Source organism: Diorhabda carinulata, chromosome X, assembly GCF_026250575.1.
Source record: "Diorhabda carinulata isolate Delta chromosome X, icDioCari1.1, whole genome shotgun sequence".
NCBI lineage: Eukaryota > Metazoa > Arthropoda > Insecta > Coleoptera > Chrysomelidae > Diorhabda > Diorhabda carinulata.
This window is the reverse complement of record NC_079472.1, coordinates 9,706,662-9,725,210: the sequence shown is the minus strand read 5'-3', so window position 1 is coordinate 9,725,210 and position 18,549 is coordinate 9,706,662. Positions and strand designations below refer to the sequence as shown.

Here is an 18,549-nt window from a genome sequence, read left to right as displayed (position 1 = left end):
CGCTAATAATCTTGCCAACATTGCACCATGCTTGATGATTTTATAATCACCATGGGGATCAAACACCTCGTGGCCGTAGAAGTTTTCAACAATTAAGATGATTTATTATTCTTTAGCCTTGATACACTCCTCGACTAATACACTGCGGTTAACTTCTCAATTCACCGATTGAATTGGTTGAAAACCAAAAATTTTGAATTTTGATCAACGTTAATCACGTCACATCATGCTTACAGGCAGTCAATCAATTTCCCTTTCGTAACTATGTATATACGCTCTTGTTAAAGAAGTGAGTGTTTCATTGCTATTAATAAAAAATCTGCAATTGTAAATGGAAAACCTTAAACTGTCTTTTAAATTAGTCATTTCTTAAGTAACATTCAATCCTATTTTACATAGGAAAGGTTTGCATCTGCGATTGTATTTCGCGGTATAAAAATCGTACAAATAAGTTCCGTAATGCGCACTTAGTCTTACAATAAAAGCTCAAAAAAGTGATTCAACAAGACATCAGCTTTTCGCTAGATATATTCACAAAATATAAGTTTATTACACCAAGATGTATTGACATGAAAAGTTTCCTTTTATAACTTTATTTTCATTTTATGTAACAAACTTGTAGATTTCATTTTCCAAATGTTGGCTAGAGTCTAAAAACCAATGAAGTAATTTAAATTTTAAAAGCGTATTAATAATATAGTGAGATATAGGAAGCCGTATTCGAAAAGAAAGATCATAGATTTGTAATGAATAGAATAGCCATTGTTTGAGATATTGACTCAAAAATTGATCATGACCTAGTTTCGTAAAGTGCAAAAAATATTATGTTAGAAGATATGAGTTCTTCGTACATGTCGCCACATGCGCTATATAGAATTGTATGGAATCAGACAAAATTGATATTTACTAATTAATTTTTAACACACTTATTTAATTTTAGAGCCTTATAATTTCTGTAGAAAGAAGTAGACGTGTTATCTGTTATTAAGCATTATCGAGATATTGGCAGTTTGCTGATTCACACTATGGTCGTCGTTTCATCATAGTTCATTGTGAAAATAGTATGCCGATTGATTCCTTGTTAACATCGAAATAAATCCTAAAAAAAAATATTCTAAAAATATTAGAAATAATTGATAAAGAAAATCAAAACCATAAGACAAAATGTTGTTTATATAACATAAGTTTATGAGACAACCAATAATCAAAAAAACTATATAAGAAAGCTATAAATATAATTTCGAAATAAAGTGCTCTTCCGTTAAACCACGCACCATCTCACACTTTGTTAATCGCCGAAGACATTATCTCATACGTAAAAACCTATTATGAGGAGAAAGTGTATAGAATTAAAAAAATACTATATGGAAAAATAGGATTCAGTATGGAAAAAATGTTTTTCTTTGTAAGGTCCGAAACCCTCCTAAGCGTTACAAGCGTTACTGAGTCTCACAATACAATTTACAATAAGCATTTTGGAAAAATCATAAATTTTGTGCTCAAAATTGTTATTTTTGTTGTTTCAATTGTAATGTGTAGCTACACGTTGCTTTAATAAGTAAAAAAGCAAGAGGGTCGTATAGAGTCGGTTTATTTGTCTTTCCCTTCTAGGGAAACTAGAATATGTCTGTCATATGAATTAGAGGAAGTCAGCTACAAAACTTGACTACAAAATTGAGCTCATTTTCCTTATTTTCTGCCAAATATTTTATGTTTTAATATGTTTATATAGAAAACAACTCGAAATTACTTAAGGCTACCTACAAGAAATCGCCCTGAATGACTGCAAAAATTATATAATTTAATTTGTTTTATACTATGCTTGTTGAATCGCAATAATGTTCAGTTAGAAAAGATAAGTTTTAGCTATCTATTGAAAAACCACATCATTTCGTTTAATGTTTAATTGGAAAATATATACCTTCACCAGCTCCCTAATTTTCATGACTGTGTATTCAACTTATTTAAAATTAAATATAATTTAACCCAAAATGACATTTAGGTATAGAAGTTTTCGTTTCTGTTAAAATATTTTACTAAATGAAATTAAGAATTGACATTATTGGAATTCCTATGAGATATAAGAAAAAATATTTTATTTTGAATTACTATGCGCAATACTGTCAGTATAAGTAGAGATAGTTGTAACAATTGATACGTAAAAATTACAAAATAATTTCGCTGTTTGTAGACATGTTTATATTTACTCGCAAACGATTAAATTCAAATTACATTTTTGTTGTGGGAAACGTGCATTTTCATTTTAAGGATGGCACATTTTAACATAATAATTATAAATATACGTCTTCCTCTTAAATAATTTAAATTGCTGGTGGATTGAGTGATACATCTTTTAAAAATTATTTGATTACATTACGTATATAATTTTTATGAAATTCGATTATCCTATTAATGGATCAAAATTGATTTCCATCAATTTTATCTTTCATTTTCAAATGCTTCGCGCGCAAAAGAGAAATATATAATAGAGAGAACTTCATTGCTAAACACACGAACTAGATGACTTATTACTAAAGGGTGTGAAGCACTCATATAAGCAAACGCTTCAGGTCGCTTGACATGATGCAAGATAACGTGCAAGAAATTGCATGCAATTGAAAGATCAAAATATTGTATATACGAATATTGCACGTTGCTTCACATTATGCAAGTCTCTTGCCATTTGATCATGACTGCCACTAATCAAAATTCCTTAAGTAGAAGTAAAAAAATTCCTAACTTACAATTGTATTTAATATTTTGTGGGCAGTTTCAAAATGAAAATAATAAAGATAAGTGAAGGAAACGGCAATAATTATATCTGCTGCTACTTTGATGTTGGAGTCTGATGGACAGAGGAGAGAACCTAGGCGATGGTGGGCCAAGCCCTGCCTAGATAGAACAAGAGGAAAAATGAGTTTATCTTTAGAATTAAACGGGAAACATACAATAATTTGTTTCCATTTGTCTCCAGAATTGTAACTTGTATTGTATCATATCAAGTGGCTTTTACCATCACTCCGCCGTTAAACCGAAACAAAATACCAGAACCGTAATAATGTTTCATTTTAATTATCACTTTTTTCTACTTGACTTCAAGTTATTGATGACAGTAATTTTTGTAATGTTTTTCGTATTTAATAACACTCTTTCTATTCGTGGGGTGAATTTATAAACACTCTATACTACACGTAACTAACGTAATTATATTATATGACTATTTATTATAAACTAGACAAACTCGTCTATATATATCCAACCAAAGTTCTCAAAACTAAGGAAATGAAACAAATAAATAGACCTTCCTAGAAATTAGTACAAGAGAAACAATATAAACAAATCTGCTACTAAGATAAAAACTCTTATGAAAGCAAACGTGCCGCTCCTTGACCAAATTTTAGAATTCTACTTCAACCGGACATGACCGGCTTCAGGATCCATATCGCGGACTTGTTCGTAACAATATGGATGAGAGGGCAAGGTCTGAGTCCGAGAAAAAAAATAGATAAATAGTAGTTACCACCAATTCACACTATCACTCGGAGAAGCTAATTTATTAAATATAGCTCGAAACAAAACCGATTCCCGTCACCGAATCTGTGGAATGTTGAATAGTGCTGACTTAAAAGCTAGGAACCAAACATATGTTTAACAATAATCACTCGCACCCTTGCAATTTAAATTTTTCAAGAAGAGTAGAGAAATGACGGTATTAATATAAGTAGTATGGTAAAATGTATCCTTTTCGAAATCAAGTTCAACGAATTTCTTCACTTTTTATAAATATATATCCATGGCAGGATGGGTAATTTTCGTTACGACACTGTATAGTATTGTTTTTTTTTATGTTGAATTATTTTAAAGTGTATATTATTAAAAAATTTACTATTGAACGCACTACTTATACTTTAACCAGTATTGTAAATAGAAGTAATTCCAACTAAGTTTGTTTCTACCTTTGATTTAGTTGCTTGGAACGATAGATTTGTTACTCATCGCAGTTAACATGTTTTGTCGATTTAAAATCGAATTAGCCTTCTTTGAAAATAATATATTTGATGATAATTTGGGAATATTTAGGACGGCGACTGGAAACAAATCTAATAACATGAAAAAACATCATTTTCCGTATCAGTATTATTTTGAAGTTTTCTGCTTATGCCTTGAATTTAATATATTTTAAAATTCTCAAGATAGTACCGTTACTCGAGTAATATATAGCGACTAATATTAAGTAATTTTAATAATCATGGAAATCCATGTTGAAACAACTAATTTGAAATCATTTCAGGTAAAACGCAAACTACATCAAATTTGAAGGATAATGAGGAATTTAACCTACCTATTTAAATATTAATTAATTTTATTTATTATCTTGATTGGAAATTTTAATATAAAAAAATTTACTACTCCTTTTTTAAAATTCGAATGGGATCTGCTATATCTCGAATGAGACTATAGTTCAAAATACCTGTTAGCGGTTACCTCTCTCTACTTGTAATTGTTATCAGGGATATGAAAAGATCGATATCACGTTCTATGTCTCTAAGAGATATAGAGATGTAATTCAATATTCGTCGCAAGAAATAACCAGAAAAGTATTTGTTTTTCCTTTGAGACATGGGAGTAAACATCAAAACAAAATCTGTCTAAACCTTGCTAAAAAAAATTTATTTTCAGTTGTCTTTAAAGATTAAAGTCTTTATTTTTCACAATTCGGAAAAAATTTATAGAGTAAAATTGTTTTGAATTAAAGTTATACTCAAATATGCAATTACATCCATTTATTATAAAAATTCAGTTTTTGTGATTTTTTACTAATCATTCTGTATTAATTATTCTGACTGGATACAATTTATTATGATATATAAAATAAAAAATTTTAAAATTCATAGGTCCATTTGAATATTGGAGGTTTAAACTTAGACTTTTTAAATTTTTTACAAAAATACAATTCAAAACCACCGAAAATCTTAATTAATTATTTCCCAGACGATGAATATGTAAGTTTTCAAAAGTTCGGAACATATATTAAAGTTAGTCCACTTTGGTGTTTCATTGCCACATTCCCAATAAGAAACTGCTTATATATATATATATATATATATATATATATATATATATATATATATATATATATGTATGTGTGTGCTAGTTTTTTGGTATTCAGTATCTGAAAATTTTTTTTGAGAAAAATTTATTAGATTTCGTTTTTCCAAAATCTAAAAGATGTGAGGTATTCTAAGGTTATTTAAATCTGTTTTTCATCAAAACACTAATTATCTTGAGTAGTATATGGTCGTTTTCTTCTGTTGTAAAAACATTGGCAGATTTATAGTCCCTAGAATCACTTTAACTATGATAATTTATATATCATATATAATTTGAATCAGAAATTCAAAGATTGGTTTATTATTATAAAAAAATGTATCATTGAAAATAAATGTTATCAATTCCAACAGTTTCAGTATTGAATTTGCAATTTTTACCTATATCACTTAATTTTTCTTAAGATAATAGCAATATCAGAAATCTTTGGAACACTGAAAGGGTCTACAATATCTCCTATACTAGCAAATAATGTAATGGATTATATTTTGGACTTTGTTATTTCTATCAAGTTATTTTCCATCAATCAGATTACATCTCACAGCATAGCAAATTATATCCTGACTAAAGTCCACTTACCAAGTACGTTATTTATGAAGACCGTTCTAAGGATTTCAATTGTGCCAAAGTAACTGGTAGATCGAAGTATATATTAAGAAGAGTATACTTTAGTACCGCATTGCTAAATAACACAACAATATATTGGATATCTCCTCCAAAGAACGTAACATCCCTAATGACTCGCAGAGTCTGATCCTAACTGAAGACGGCACCAGCTAGCATTTTAAAATATAAATCCAAAATTATATATTTAATGAATTAGATCGAAATACTTGTTATCCTTCTAATTTGAGGTAGTTTGTCTCCAATCACAAGTGGTTTTTCAACATGATTTCTGAAATTATTTAATGTTAGTCGCTAGCTTTACTTCTATGATAAGGAATGAAATGTGTTAAGTATTTAAAAAAAGGTAGCAAATTATAAATATATTCTAAAAACAGAACAGGGGAAAATTGACTCATTGCCGTAATTTATAAATAATAGGATATAATTATAATTTGTAATATTTTGATATACGAGCCCTTTCCCTTAACTGTTGACTTACCTATTTATTTACAATTTGGAAATGTTGAAGTAACGTCACCTCTATTTTGTATCACAGCGGAAATTCTATAATCGAATCCCAAGTATCTTGAAATTTTGTGAATCCATGTATTATTCTTGTCGGACAGCTCCGAAGTATCTCATGCCACAATGTTTACTGTTAGTAAAAAATCCGTACTAATAGAAACTCATTCCAAAAGTGAGCAACTGCAGTCTTCCATCAAGTGTTTTCAGGTGCGTGATATCCTTTTCTACTTCTACTGATAAATTAAAACATCTTCAACTGAAATATAATTCCATAATCGGTATCAATAAAATCTTATTTTACGTTTGAGACGATCTGGATAGAACTGATCATGTTTTCTTGCTCATTCGTTCTGAAATGATGTGTGGATCTTGTGCGTAGAAAGTTAATCAGCCCATAAAAAATTTAAACAATTTTAACCATTGAACACATTCAAAAAAAAGTATTTGAATTATTAAAAAAGATCTTCAAAAAGATTCCCGGTACTCAACCCTAATTGTCGGTGGCGCGCATTGTCTTGAAAGCGAGTACGCCAATTTAGGTACTTGAAGTAAATTGCGAAATCAAAAAAAATATATTATCAAACCAACCCTTCAGAGAATTGATTCCCGTTAGAGTTTAAAAAAACCTTTCATTCTAGCTTAATTTCTAATAAAAATAGTTAAATATTGCATTAATGTGTTTATATATGTAAAAATATTCTAAAAGATTATGTTTCTCAGTTCTATTTCCAATATAATTGTGAATTAATCCATTGTTAATCAATAATGTTCAATATTTTCAAATTGTGTAGGCCAACTAAAATGGAAAGGAACTTGTATAGAGATTTTTTTAAATTCCAAATAAATGGCTTATATTAATTGCTTGATTTGACGATATTGTTTCTGAATTAATTCCTAATAATATATTTTACATATTTTTGCCAAATATGCAAGTTTAAATTTATATTGCATGGAAGAATGTTAAGTTTCAATTTTGTTATTTGTTTATATGGAATGTTGTGCTGTGGTTTTGCTTTACTTGCATTTTCTGTTTGTATATTAATTTCTAGAGCTGATATTATGTCTTTTTACTGTGTGGCTCTGTACCTTGCTATCCACTCAGGGAAAAGAATATAGTACTTCCGAATAAATATACGATTACATCTAACTATAAACTTTTTCCTGTAGCTAAACGAAGATACAGCATGAATTGGCTTATACCCAACGGTTTTAATCACGTTCATATTATTTAAGTCGCTTCAAATGCGTTTGCTTTTTGCAATTTCTTCCATGAACCTACCAACGTTGCTGTATACTATCCCATTATTGTTTAACCTCTTTGAGAATAGCCGATGAACATATTTGCCAGGATCGGAGCAGATTCGCCCTTTGCAGTCGTGGTAAATTCCTGTTTCATCTTAGTTATAAATCGATTTATGAATTTTGATCCAAGTGAACGAACTCAGCATCCAATGAGCGGAAAGTTTACGCATGCATAATTCTTTTGCCAGTATATGGCAAAAACTCTGAAATTTTAGTTAGAATCTCTCGGCGCATGCGGAAATATATTACCCATCTTATGTTGGAGCTTTTCCGACAACCCTCGTATTTATATTATAATCGACTTGATTCATTGCATTGCGATTATAGTAAAATACATGGTATACCTTCAAGTAAAAGACTGTGATATCTATCGAAACTTTCCAAGATTACTTTTTCCATAGAAAATTGAAAATTTAAAGAAAAATGTTACATAACCCAGCTTCCCTGAGTCATGAGGTTATATGAAATTAATTATACCCCATCCAGAATATGAAGTCTATAAAAGTAAATATTTAAGAAAATGAATAGACTGTTTCTGTATTATTATTCAGTTTGAAAATAATTGTACCCTATCATATCGGATCTAGATTGATGTATATGATACCAAACTCTAGTAGTTTTTAGTTCATATCATTCGAAACAATTTGTACGTCCCAGAATCATACATAAAAAATAATTCTATTTGGATACAAAAATAGTCAAATAATTAGTTTATATAAAGTAAGTGTGAAGTATTTTAGAGTTTTTTGGAAATTATGATCTGAATGTTGGGAAAGAAATGCAGATCAGGTTCAGTTGCATTCGAAAACGGAACGTGGTGAATGGGTCATAGGTATATGATGAATAGTAGATGAATATGATTAGCTGACGAGTTGTTTCATTTGTTCTTGATTCTTTAGTTTCTAAAAGTTATAAATTCCTCATCTATAATTAATTATTTGGAGTAGCGTAATTGATACATTGTCTAGGTAGCAGTTTCTGTACTATTTAGCTTTATGACATAAAAAATATTTTCTTATTGTTAAAGTTTGTTGTGTGTCGGTAAATAATTACTCAATTCTGATTGAGAAACCTTTTCGGGAAAGGTTTTCTCTAGCATCAGGGAGACTACAATATAGAACAACACAATAAGATTAGAACTTATTTATGTATATAAATTTGAATAATTCAACAATCACTGACAAACACACAAAAATTTCTTTAATTTATTATTATTAAATTAGACCTTTTTATATGTGAATGATGAATGGTTTTGATTTTAGGTCTGTTCTGATTGAAAATTAGTTTTTAAAACAACCCCTACCTATTTCGTTTATTATTATATTATAAATTTATATTTTAACAACACTGAAATTTCCTTTATCATTAGTTGTCATATCTCATAAATAAATAGTACCCCCTAATTGAATTATTCATGGTTACATTCAAACTTTTTGAATCTTATATATAAAAATGAATCTGAGTAATATATATATACAATCAGAAATTCAGAACGCCGGTAACAAATTGGATAGTTCTTTTTTGTGTACGTTATTACCACGGCAAATTCTGTACACAAAAAAACAATGTGAACAATCGATCAATTAACTAAAGGCTGTTTTATTAAGATTTCTTTGGCAAGAGCAACTCAACACTCAAACCTATTTAAAAAACCACATAACAGAAAAAAGATATTTGATTAATTGATTGATTTCAGTTGAGTTAAGATCCAGCATAGTATATTAATCACGAGTTTATAGTTGAGGTTATTATACTCATTATATAACTCATTATACGTGAGTAGAATACTATACTTTATCCACGACTACTAAATATTTTTGTTGAAAAATTTTGTTACATTATTAGAAACCCTTTGATTTCATTTTAACAAATATTTTATACAATATATTATTGTTCATTTAAACATAGTACATAGTTATCGAAAATTGTAACTATCGTATAATGTCTCCATAATAAAAAATCTATGTATCTATTTATGAATATAATTATGCGAATTGTCAAAGACAAATCATATTTTAATAAACACTGGCATAGTTATAAAAGTCAATAATTTTCCTTGTTTTAAAATCCAATCAGAAGTGACCTTAAATTAAAACGGTTCATCAACTAAGACATATAAAAAGGTCTAAAAAGTAAGAAATTAGAAAATACATCAGTAGTTGTACTTATTGTTACATTATAAAACTGGTTACGGAAAACACTTTAGCTCCTACAGACAATTCATTTTAGAATTGTTTATTTTAACTCGATGTACTAAAAATAGTTTTATTTTCATGAAGCTAACTACGATTAAAACATCAGTTAATCGTGAACTCTTACCAGCGTTATATATAAAACAGTCAGTAACTTATTTGTATTTGATTTTGTTCCAATACTGACGTCTGTCATTTGGTAACGACAGAGTTGTGTTTTTCGTAAATTACATCATTAACTGGTTAAAATTGGTTGTTTAGGTGACATTATGTCCGCCCTAGCGGCGGTTTGGGGCACTACTAAACGGAGGGATAGTGAGTATTTTGAACAAGATTGATCACGGCCGCATTTTTAGTCATTATTCTTGTATTGAATCAATATAATTGAATATTTTTTCAAATTTCCTTTGTTTTACACCTTGATTATACAGTTTTTTGTTAAGGTTTTTGAGGTTCCAACCTTATATCGGTCTATTTAACTATGAAATAATGGTTCACCTACCATATTCGTCATGTGCTGAAATTCAAATTTTAGTATACAAAGAAGCATTTATCATTTCAAATGATTACAGTTGAATTGAAATTTATAAAATAAATCTCAGAAATTTTCCTCAAATTCTTTAGGTTTAAGGTATGGTTTGTTTGTGAATTGATTTGTTTATCCTTCTTTTGAAAATATTTTTTTCTCTCGAATTATTTTCTCTTATTGCATTGTTTGCGTTTTAAAAATCTGTGCATAATAAATTCGGAACCTGACAGTTGTATCAGCCAAACTAATAATCATTGATTCTTCTGTGAGATAGGATGACATGAATTGAAGTTCAATTATATTGAGGTCCAAATACCATACTTTCCATCATGTTATTTATATTATTCTTAATATTAAATAGTGTAGCATCAAGAAAACATTTTTTATTCATATATGCGCATATTTACAATTTACATAAGGAGCAAGTATCAAGAAAATGTGTTCAACCTTATTGGCTTGGAAAGGAGCATCCATCGACGCTACTCATCATTGAGTATTCTTAAATTATTGTATATATATATATGACAATCAGGTCAGATTCAGTGTGGTATTTCCTAATTTGAACCACTGGTAAATAGTTCTGCTATTAGTTCGTTGTCGTGGATTTCTGTTAATTTACTCTATTTTTCGACTCACTATTTCAATTGCAAAATACAAAATAATTTTGTGTTTTGAATGCGAAATAAGTATTTTCGAAATCCAATTAAATTTTTATCAATCACACTTTTTAACGATACAAGTTTTTCAAAAAACGTCTTGTCTTATTTTTCTTCTGTGGTTTCCTATTATCATCCCACCATATGAAAAAGTGCTGAGCTTGGTAAACATATGTCGTCTTTTAAAATTACCTTTTTTATTGTAGGATAAGTTTTTAGTATCGCTAGGCCTTTACACTGATCTCTCAAATATTGTAGGGGCTCCAGGTCCACTGAAGTATTGACACAACTACCGACTGAATTTAAATTTTCTTTTTTGATGCCTAATCGTTTTCGTTCAGTCTTTATATATTTTTTCCAGGTGAATTTCTGATCGAGATGGAGCCACAGGTATTTTGTTTCCACAGCGACTAGGATTCGACAATTGTTTATAGTTTCTGAAGCGCAAGAATGTTGGTGGATGGTAAAGATGACTTGTTGACAAGAAAATTCAATTAATTATATAATTCATCTCGACTATGAATGGAAGTTTTTTATGATAAGAATTATACATTGACTGTAGTATTTTTTCTACGGCAGTAATACAACTAAGCTGGAATTTTTTAAACCCTTGGTGATATTCATAGTGAACACACTGTTTACATTACCACTACAGCAACACTACAAAATAAACTTCAGCCTCTGAAAACGATAACTTGGTTATCGGAACGCGCGTCAAACAGTGTAATTGTGAATGTTTGTTTAGTGGTGGTGTAAACAGTGTATTCAGTAGAGTACGTAACATAAGAAGAATGGAATATTCATAATTGCTTGAGAAAGCTTTATCAAGATCTCCAATTAATTGAGCCATAACCCTGGATGCAGGGTTATGGCTCAATAAAAATAGAGTGGTATACGAAACCAACTAGGTCCTCAAGATATTTGAACTTCAATTCATGTCATCCTATGTCAAAAAAGATCAGTGCTAATAAGTTTAGTTGATAGATCTATCCAACTATCAGATCCTGAATTTAGAGACTTATCTAATTAAAAAGCATTATTTATTATTATTTCACACAAATGCTAGCTAAACATGGATGTTTCCAACAACTGTTACAGGTCAGTAAAAACCCCACACTTTCTGCCAAGGAAATTATTCATCAAATAAACTCATACCGTCTTTAACTTATAATCCAAAGAAAGGATTTTCTTTCTTTAACTTTTTACTTCTTTTCCGGTAACCAGTTTTATAACTTGATAATAGCACCACTACTTATAAATTATCTAATTTCTTACTAGACCCGTTTTTCACGATAATTTGTCATGATTTTCTTCCATGGACCGAATGACGAAATTGTCATCAACATATCGTAACTAACTGCCTTGTCGAAAGAGGAAGATAAAGTCAGTAATTCAATACCTAATCCTGGCATTGAGAAGAATAGCTTACATTTACGCTTCAGCGTATTAACTAGTGTCTACAGAAGGAAACGAAGAGTCCCTTGTCAACAAAAGTGGACGAAACCTTTAAAACGACGCATGAGGATAGTGGCATCATCGTTTTACCACTGTTTCGGAAGCACCGACAGGTGGTGCCCTTCACTGGGAGCTATATGACAATGCTGAGTAAAGGCAACAAGTATAACATTAGTATTTATTTTGTAAAAAAAATCTCAGAAAACTGTACTCGTTTTTCTGGAATGTCTTCATTTATTTCCTATACCAAATCTGTTTTCTAGGGATGACATTTGTTTTTTACACTCGTATTGGCTAAGTTAATAATATAATCAATTTTTTTGTCACTAAAAATTGAAACTAGAAAACATTTTTTGCGTCTACAAAACTTCTAATCGATTATATTTTTTTTTCTTCGCCGACCTATGTTTTTAATTTATTTTCCATGTACTTACCAGGTCCTGGAACTCCTCCTCAATCACCACGAATAGCACCTGCATCTTCTGGTTCTCCTTCTAGTTCCATATCAGCTTCGACACCTAATCCAAGGCCTAACGCCTTAAATGTAGGTCAAGCTTTATTGCAAGGCATTCAAGGTTAGGTTAAAAGGGTAGTTTTCCTCAATTACTAACAGTTTTCTTGTGTTATTGACTAACTTGTGTTTTATTCCAATAATAATCAGTCAGAATATTACGAGATTATAGACAAAATTCGATTATACATCCGAGTCATATCTAGTAAAGCCGTTACTATAATCGGGATATATTGTCTATGTTCTCGTTGGTATCGTTACGATTATATCGGGTGTCCCGCATAAACATCTTCACAGAGCAAAGGCGTATAGGGGAGCCCTAAATATGATGAATGGGGATAATTTATTTCTATACCAAGCTGCATCCCTGAGGATTTATGGGCCTCGGAGTAGGCCCAACACGTTGAAAAAAATTTTGTACACTGTATGAGACTGTTCAAGTGCATTAAGTAATGGTAAGTAGAAGGCGACGAACCAATAGGAGCGACCTAACCTGAAAGTTCATAAATATAAAAAGTTTTATTTTCATACCATGGATAATTTGAATCTAAAATTTTCCTTACTCTTGTAATTTTTCATAAAACTTTGTCATTTTTAAGAATAAGCAAAGATATGTTTTCAACAATGTTACAAAAAAGTCAAATGATGACTATTAATTTATACATCAATTTTAACAATTTCTTATTCAGTTCTTCTAGTCATTAAATTGTTATAATTTTTTTAAAATTAGTTAATAATTTTTGTTTAGCGTTGAAGTGGGTATGTTAAATTTTTGTGAAGGAATCGGACTCCTTTAACGCTTCCCAAAGAAAGTAATTACCTCTAGCGAGGTCCTATGAACAAGAAGGCCAATATTGAGGATAATTATCGCCAATCCAGTCATTTGGATATTGGCGACTTAAAAATTCTCTTATATTGACACTTAAACATCATGCGTTAACCAATGTTCCAATCTCAAGACATTTTCCTTAAAAAATCTAAGACCAATACCATATCCACTTGTTCACTGAGTGAGAATTGACAACTCATTAAAAAACATACCATTTAATTTAATAGAAGAACTGAATTTCGTATTTCCAAGTTGAAGGGCTACAAAGAAAGTATTTTTTTAAATTTTGGGCCCTTCTTTGATGCCATATGACTCACCAGGGATGCAGCTGGCTATAGAGGTAAATTGACCCCAATCTTCATATTTCATGATTATGATTAGTTTATAAGTACATTTATTATGAAAATATATCCAATTTTTAAATTTGTAGTGATAGTTCTGTTGGAGACTCTAGAGGTTGTATAATGTAGGTACGTTTCTCATTTTGTCAATAATATTTTTATGCAGCTCCTCTATCAGTGCAGATTCGAATGTTGATTGATCTGTTACTTTAGTAATTTCTTGTAAATTCTCTCCCGAGTGTACCAAGACACTCACGAATAATTGGTAAGTCTCGATTAATTGTAAAAAAATAATTGTTATTAATACGTATTTTGACTATAATTGTTGGATTCTATTCAAAATAGTTGATCAAGCAAAAAAGTGCTTCATTTTCACACCATCCTTAAGTAAGTTTGGCCGTGGTTCACTTGGAGGTCTGAGGCTAATTGTGTTTCCCTTTATTTTTCCTAGGAAACTTAATTAACCTAACTCCCCTTTTTTTACGTTTATGGAATATGCTATTTCTTTGAGACAATTTACTGTGTCGTTCCCCAGCATTTGACGTCTTTTTTTTTCCAAGGGAGTATACCAACAAAGCAAATGTTCGATCCTATCTTCTTCATCCTTTGTGATAGTTATAATGACCAGTGATCACTTCAATGGTTTTCTGGATTTAGTGTGTTCTCTTCATTTATCCTTAGTGCAATCGCTCGACATGCAATAATATATCCTGATTTGTGGCTCTAATTCCTGTCAGCATCTTAACAAATCAATCGGTAGTAGTACTGTAACTGTTTCTTCGGCATAATCTATCGTCGTCCCATTTCTAGCAAGTTTGACAGCTTTAGAGTACGCTTCCACTTCATAGAGTCCAAGTAACCAGCAGGGGCTTACTTTAAATGTCACGAATCCAGGAGAGAGCTCATTATTACTTTTGATTCGGTCCAGTTTGATAGTATTATTTTGAAGGCTGCTTGGCTGTCTGATTATATTATTGTGTTTCTATTCAATTCACCACTTACCCTTAACAATATGACAGCTTTCTCTATTGCATATATATCCGCTTGAAGGATATTACACCAGTTTTCAGAATATACAACTTTTGGATATTCAATTTTTTTGACAACACACTGACTTATGTTCTATAATTTCTTACCGAGCTATCTGTGAAGATTTAATTTACTTCTAAATCCTTTTTTATTCAACGTTTTGAGTACATCTATGAAACTTTGAGATATTTTAAGTGATTTTAAAGGTAGTTCCCTGCCCCAAACAAAATTCAACATTCAACATTCAACATTAAATCCTTCGTAGTATGATAAAATAAACTTATATTGAAGAATGCAGTCTTGTCTTTCAATTGGTAATTCGAATCTAAATTAATTGGACTAAAAAAACAACATTCTACAAGATTCTTATTTAAAGGACGCTTCATTTGAGGAAAATACTGGCATTAATATATCTAAATTGATTTTAATAAACTCTTTTGCAATTATTTTTACACTGAAAATACTTGACAATATTTGGATTACTGAAATATCACCGAGTTACAAGGTGTTTCTTATAATAATTTAAAAACTATTTTTGACCAGCATTTTAAAACTTCTTGACGTATCATTCCCTTTGCAGTCAAAAAACTATACCCTTTTTAAACGGACCTTGCTACAGCTAGTGGTAAATGATTATTTTACCCGTACTCCACTTCTACGCCACTAGCAAAATTCTCCTTCCGTAATCCTACTGGATTAGAATCGTGAACTGAATTGCTTGGGTAACTCTGGAGGTATTCTTAGCCGTCACTAGTCCAGCTTCATACCTTTGCATTTGAAATACAAACTTGTTATTTGGATATCTGTGTATTTTATGCCCACATAGTATTGAGCTGTAGATAAATAATGTTGAGACTAAAAAATCCTGAGATATCAAGGTCATGCATTTGATTTCCTTCTCGTTGTCTACGTCGAAGCAATAGTTGTTGATTATGCTTGATTCTCACTTGATACCGGTTCAAGTTTTCCTGTTGTATTTCTTGCATTCGTTGAGCTAATTCTATCGTTGCATCCTGCATGAATATGGTCTAGTTTTTATTTTGTTATTGGCTTTCTTTAGAGTGTATTTATGTTTCAAAGATAATTTTTGAGACACCCTGTATCAAAATGTTTGTTTTCAACTACGTCAAATATTTTCATGTCTGTAATATATGAGCTGCAAAGATACATAAGAGATTAAATGAACTTAATCCATGCTTCAACAAAATATTGATTGATTGATTTCTGGGACATCCCATACTCTAAGTAGTGGTAGTAGAAATGACAACAAGCAAAATTTCTGTTTTTCAGACAGAGGCCGATTATCAGTATTCCATAATATATTCAATGCCATTTTATCTATTGGTTTTAAGTGGGTGGAAATTGTGTCAAAAGATTCCGTTACATACACGTAGATAGATTAATGTCAAGCTAATATAATTCATATTAGGCCAGGGCATTTACGAAATTACGTGACAAAATTAATAGTAGAAAAAAAACAACGCCATCGTGATCTAGGGGTTAAATAAAAGTTATGTGCATAAAATTCAACATTTTTTATCTATGCGTTATTTTTTAAACGATAAAAACACCAAAAAAACGGTACAAATTTTGTTATTTGCGTTTTGCGCTGAAACTATGCAAGACTCGTCTTTGTTACTATGGGCAATATTATAGAGAATTAAAAAATATTTAAAATAAGCTTTTATAAATTGAATTTCGATAATTTGTTGCTTAGATAATTTAAATTTCGATAATTTGTTGCTTAGATAATTAAACCGGAAGGAAAAAATTTTCAATTTTTTAAATTGTTTATAATTTGTTCAATTTTTAATATAAAGGTTTCTTATTCGTTGAAAATAGAGATCTCGAGGTACTTAATAAAAGCTGTAAAGATGGGCCCTGTGGCCCCAATAGTTTTTGCAAATTGACAATTAAATCATAGGAGGCCCTTTTTTTCAAAGGACCATTCTTGCTCACCGGATGGTTCTATCATCATTTGGAAATTCGCGTTGGAAAGAAGAAGAGTTGAACTAAAAATCCCTCATCTCAGTTTTTTGAATTTTTTTTGAGCTCCAAAAAGTGTTCAAAAAAGGGGTAAAAAAAATGTATAAACAATTTATTGTTTTTAAAACATTTTATAAAACTATCGTAATTCCAATGTTTTATTCGGAAAGCTGGCAGCTTAATTTGGGGCGAAGCTAGACATTTTCTTTTTTAAATTCACTGGGACTTTGTTTTTCAATATCAAGGAATGTGCTCAAAATGATACGCCAGATGCGGAGCGCTGAAAAATATTAATTATCTCAGTAACTATTGGGCCAATTTTGATCTTTTTTTCAAACTGGGCTAACCTGTTCAGCTAAAATTAGCTGTCACATTAGTTTTTTGCTAAAATTAATAATTTTCCCAGAATTTTCCCCTCTATGAATTTTGTAATTTTTTGTGAGACTTTTTTTTATAACAAATTGAGATTAAAAAACTTAAAAATAACTTTATTTTAAAAGTATAATTTCAGATAGGTAATCGTAAAAAACGTGCCCAAAAAAATGTAATATGTGTTTATTCTACAGACGCCACAGATGTATTAACAAAATTGGGCAAGAATATCACCCAAACCCAAATTTTCTATTGTACACAGTCTATAATGCAGCTGCTGTAGCACATAAAATAAAACTTAAATAATCCACAATAAATTATACAGATTCAAGCTGAAAAATTATTGTTTTACAGTATTGGGGTACAAATAAAAATATTTTTAAAAACAACTTACAAAAAAAAGTATTTTAAAATTTTTTGTATGAAACCTATAAATGCGTTCAAGTGAAGCAGTAAATACGAAATATTTCCCCATAAAATTAAGTATTTTCACCTAGAATCCAAAGTATTTTATGCCAGTACGAATATCTGTTTATTTAGTTAATAAATAAGTCTTACAAGAAATTGCAAAATTCATAGAGAGGAATATTCTGGGAAAATTATTAATTTTACCAAAAAAACTCAGTTAATTCTAGCTGAACGAGTTAGCATAGTTTAAAAAAAATATCAATAGTTACTGATATAATTAATATTTTTCAGCGCTCCGCTGATTTGAAGTATGTCGGAGTATTTTTGAGCGCCCCGTCTTTGCTTCTTTTCATTATCCCCACTCCTCCGCTGTCGCGGCTTCGCGGAGCAGCGGAGAAAAACAGTGTCACTTATACTGCTACCAAATGCACATTTTCAATAATAAATTATTGAAACTTTTATTGACAAAAATTTCAAGCTTCTCCTTACCTTACTCCTTTTTTGAACACTTTTTGGAGGTCAGAAAAAATTCAAAAAACTGAGATGACGGATTTTTAGTTCAACTCTTCTTCTTTCCAACGCGACTTTCCAAATGATGATAGGACCATCCGGTGAGCAAGAATGGTCCTTTGAAAAAAAGGGCCTTCTATGGTTTAATTGCCATTTTGCAAAAACTATTGGAGCCACAGAGCCCATCTT

The 18,549-nt window shown here is 30.4% G+C and overlaps 1 protein-coding gene and 1 long non-coding RNA gene across 12 annotated transcripts in view; both read left to right on the top strand.

Moving 5' to 3' along the window:
* Positions 1 to 18,549, top strand: part of LOC130901877 (calcium/calmodulin-dependent protein kinase type II alpha chain) — a 172,215-nt gene that overhangs the window by 115,264 nt on the left and 38,402 nt on the right. For 4 of the 11 annotated variants that reach the window (XM_057813525.1, XM_057813523.1, XM_057813524.1 and 1 more), the window contains one exon: positions 12,812 to 12,949. The exons of the other annotated variants lie outside the window; for them this stretch is intronic. In XM_057813525.1, coding sequence (XP_057669508.1) covers positions 12,812 to 12,949 — 138 coding nt within the window. The remainder of the gene's footprint in view (positions 1 to 12,811; positions 12,950 to 18,549) is intronic. 11 annotated transcript variants of the gene reach the window in all.
* Positions 9,898 to 11,687, top strand: LOC130901878 (uncharacterized). The gene is made up of 3 exons (XR_009060333.1): positions 9,898 to 9,933; positions 9,996 to 10,049; positions 11,281 to 11,687. It is a non-coding gene; the product is annotated as an uncharacterized LOC130901878 (long non-coding RNA).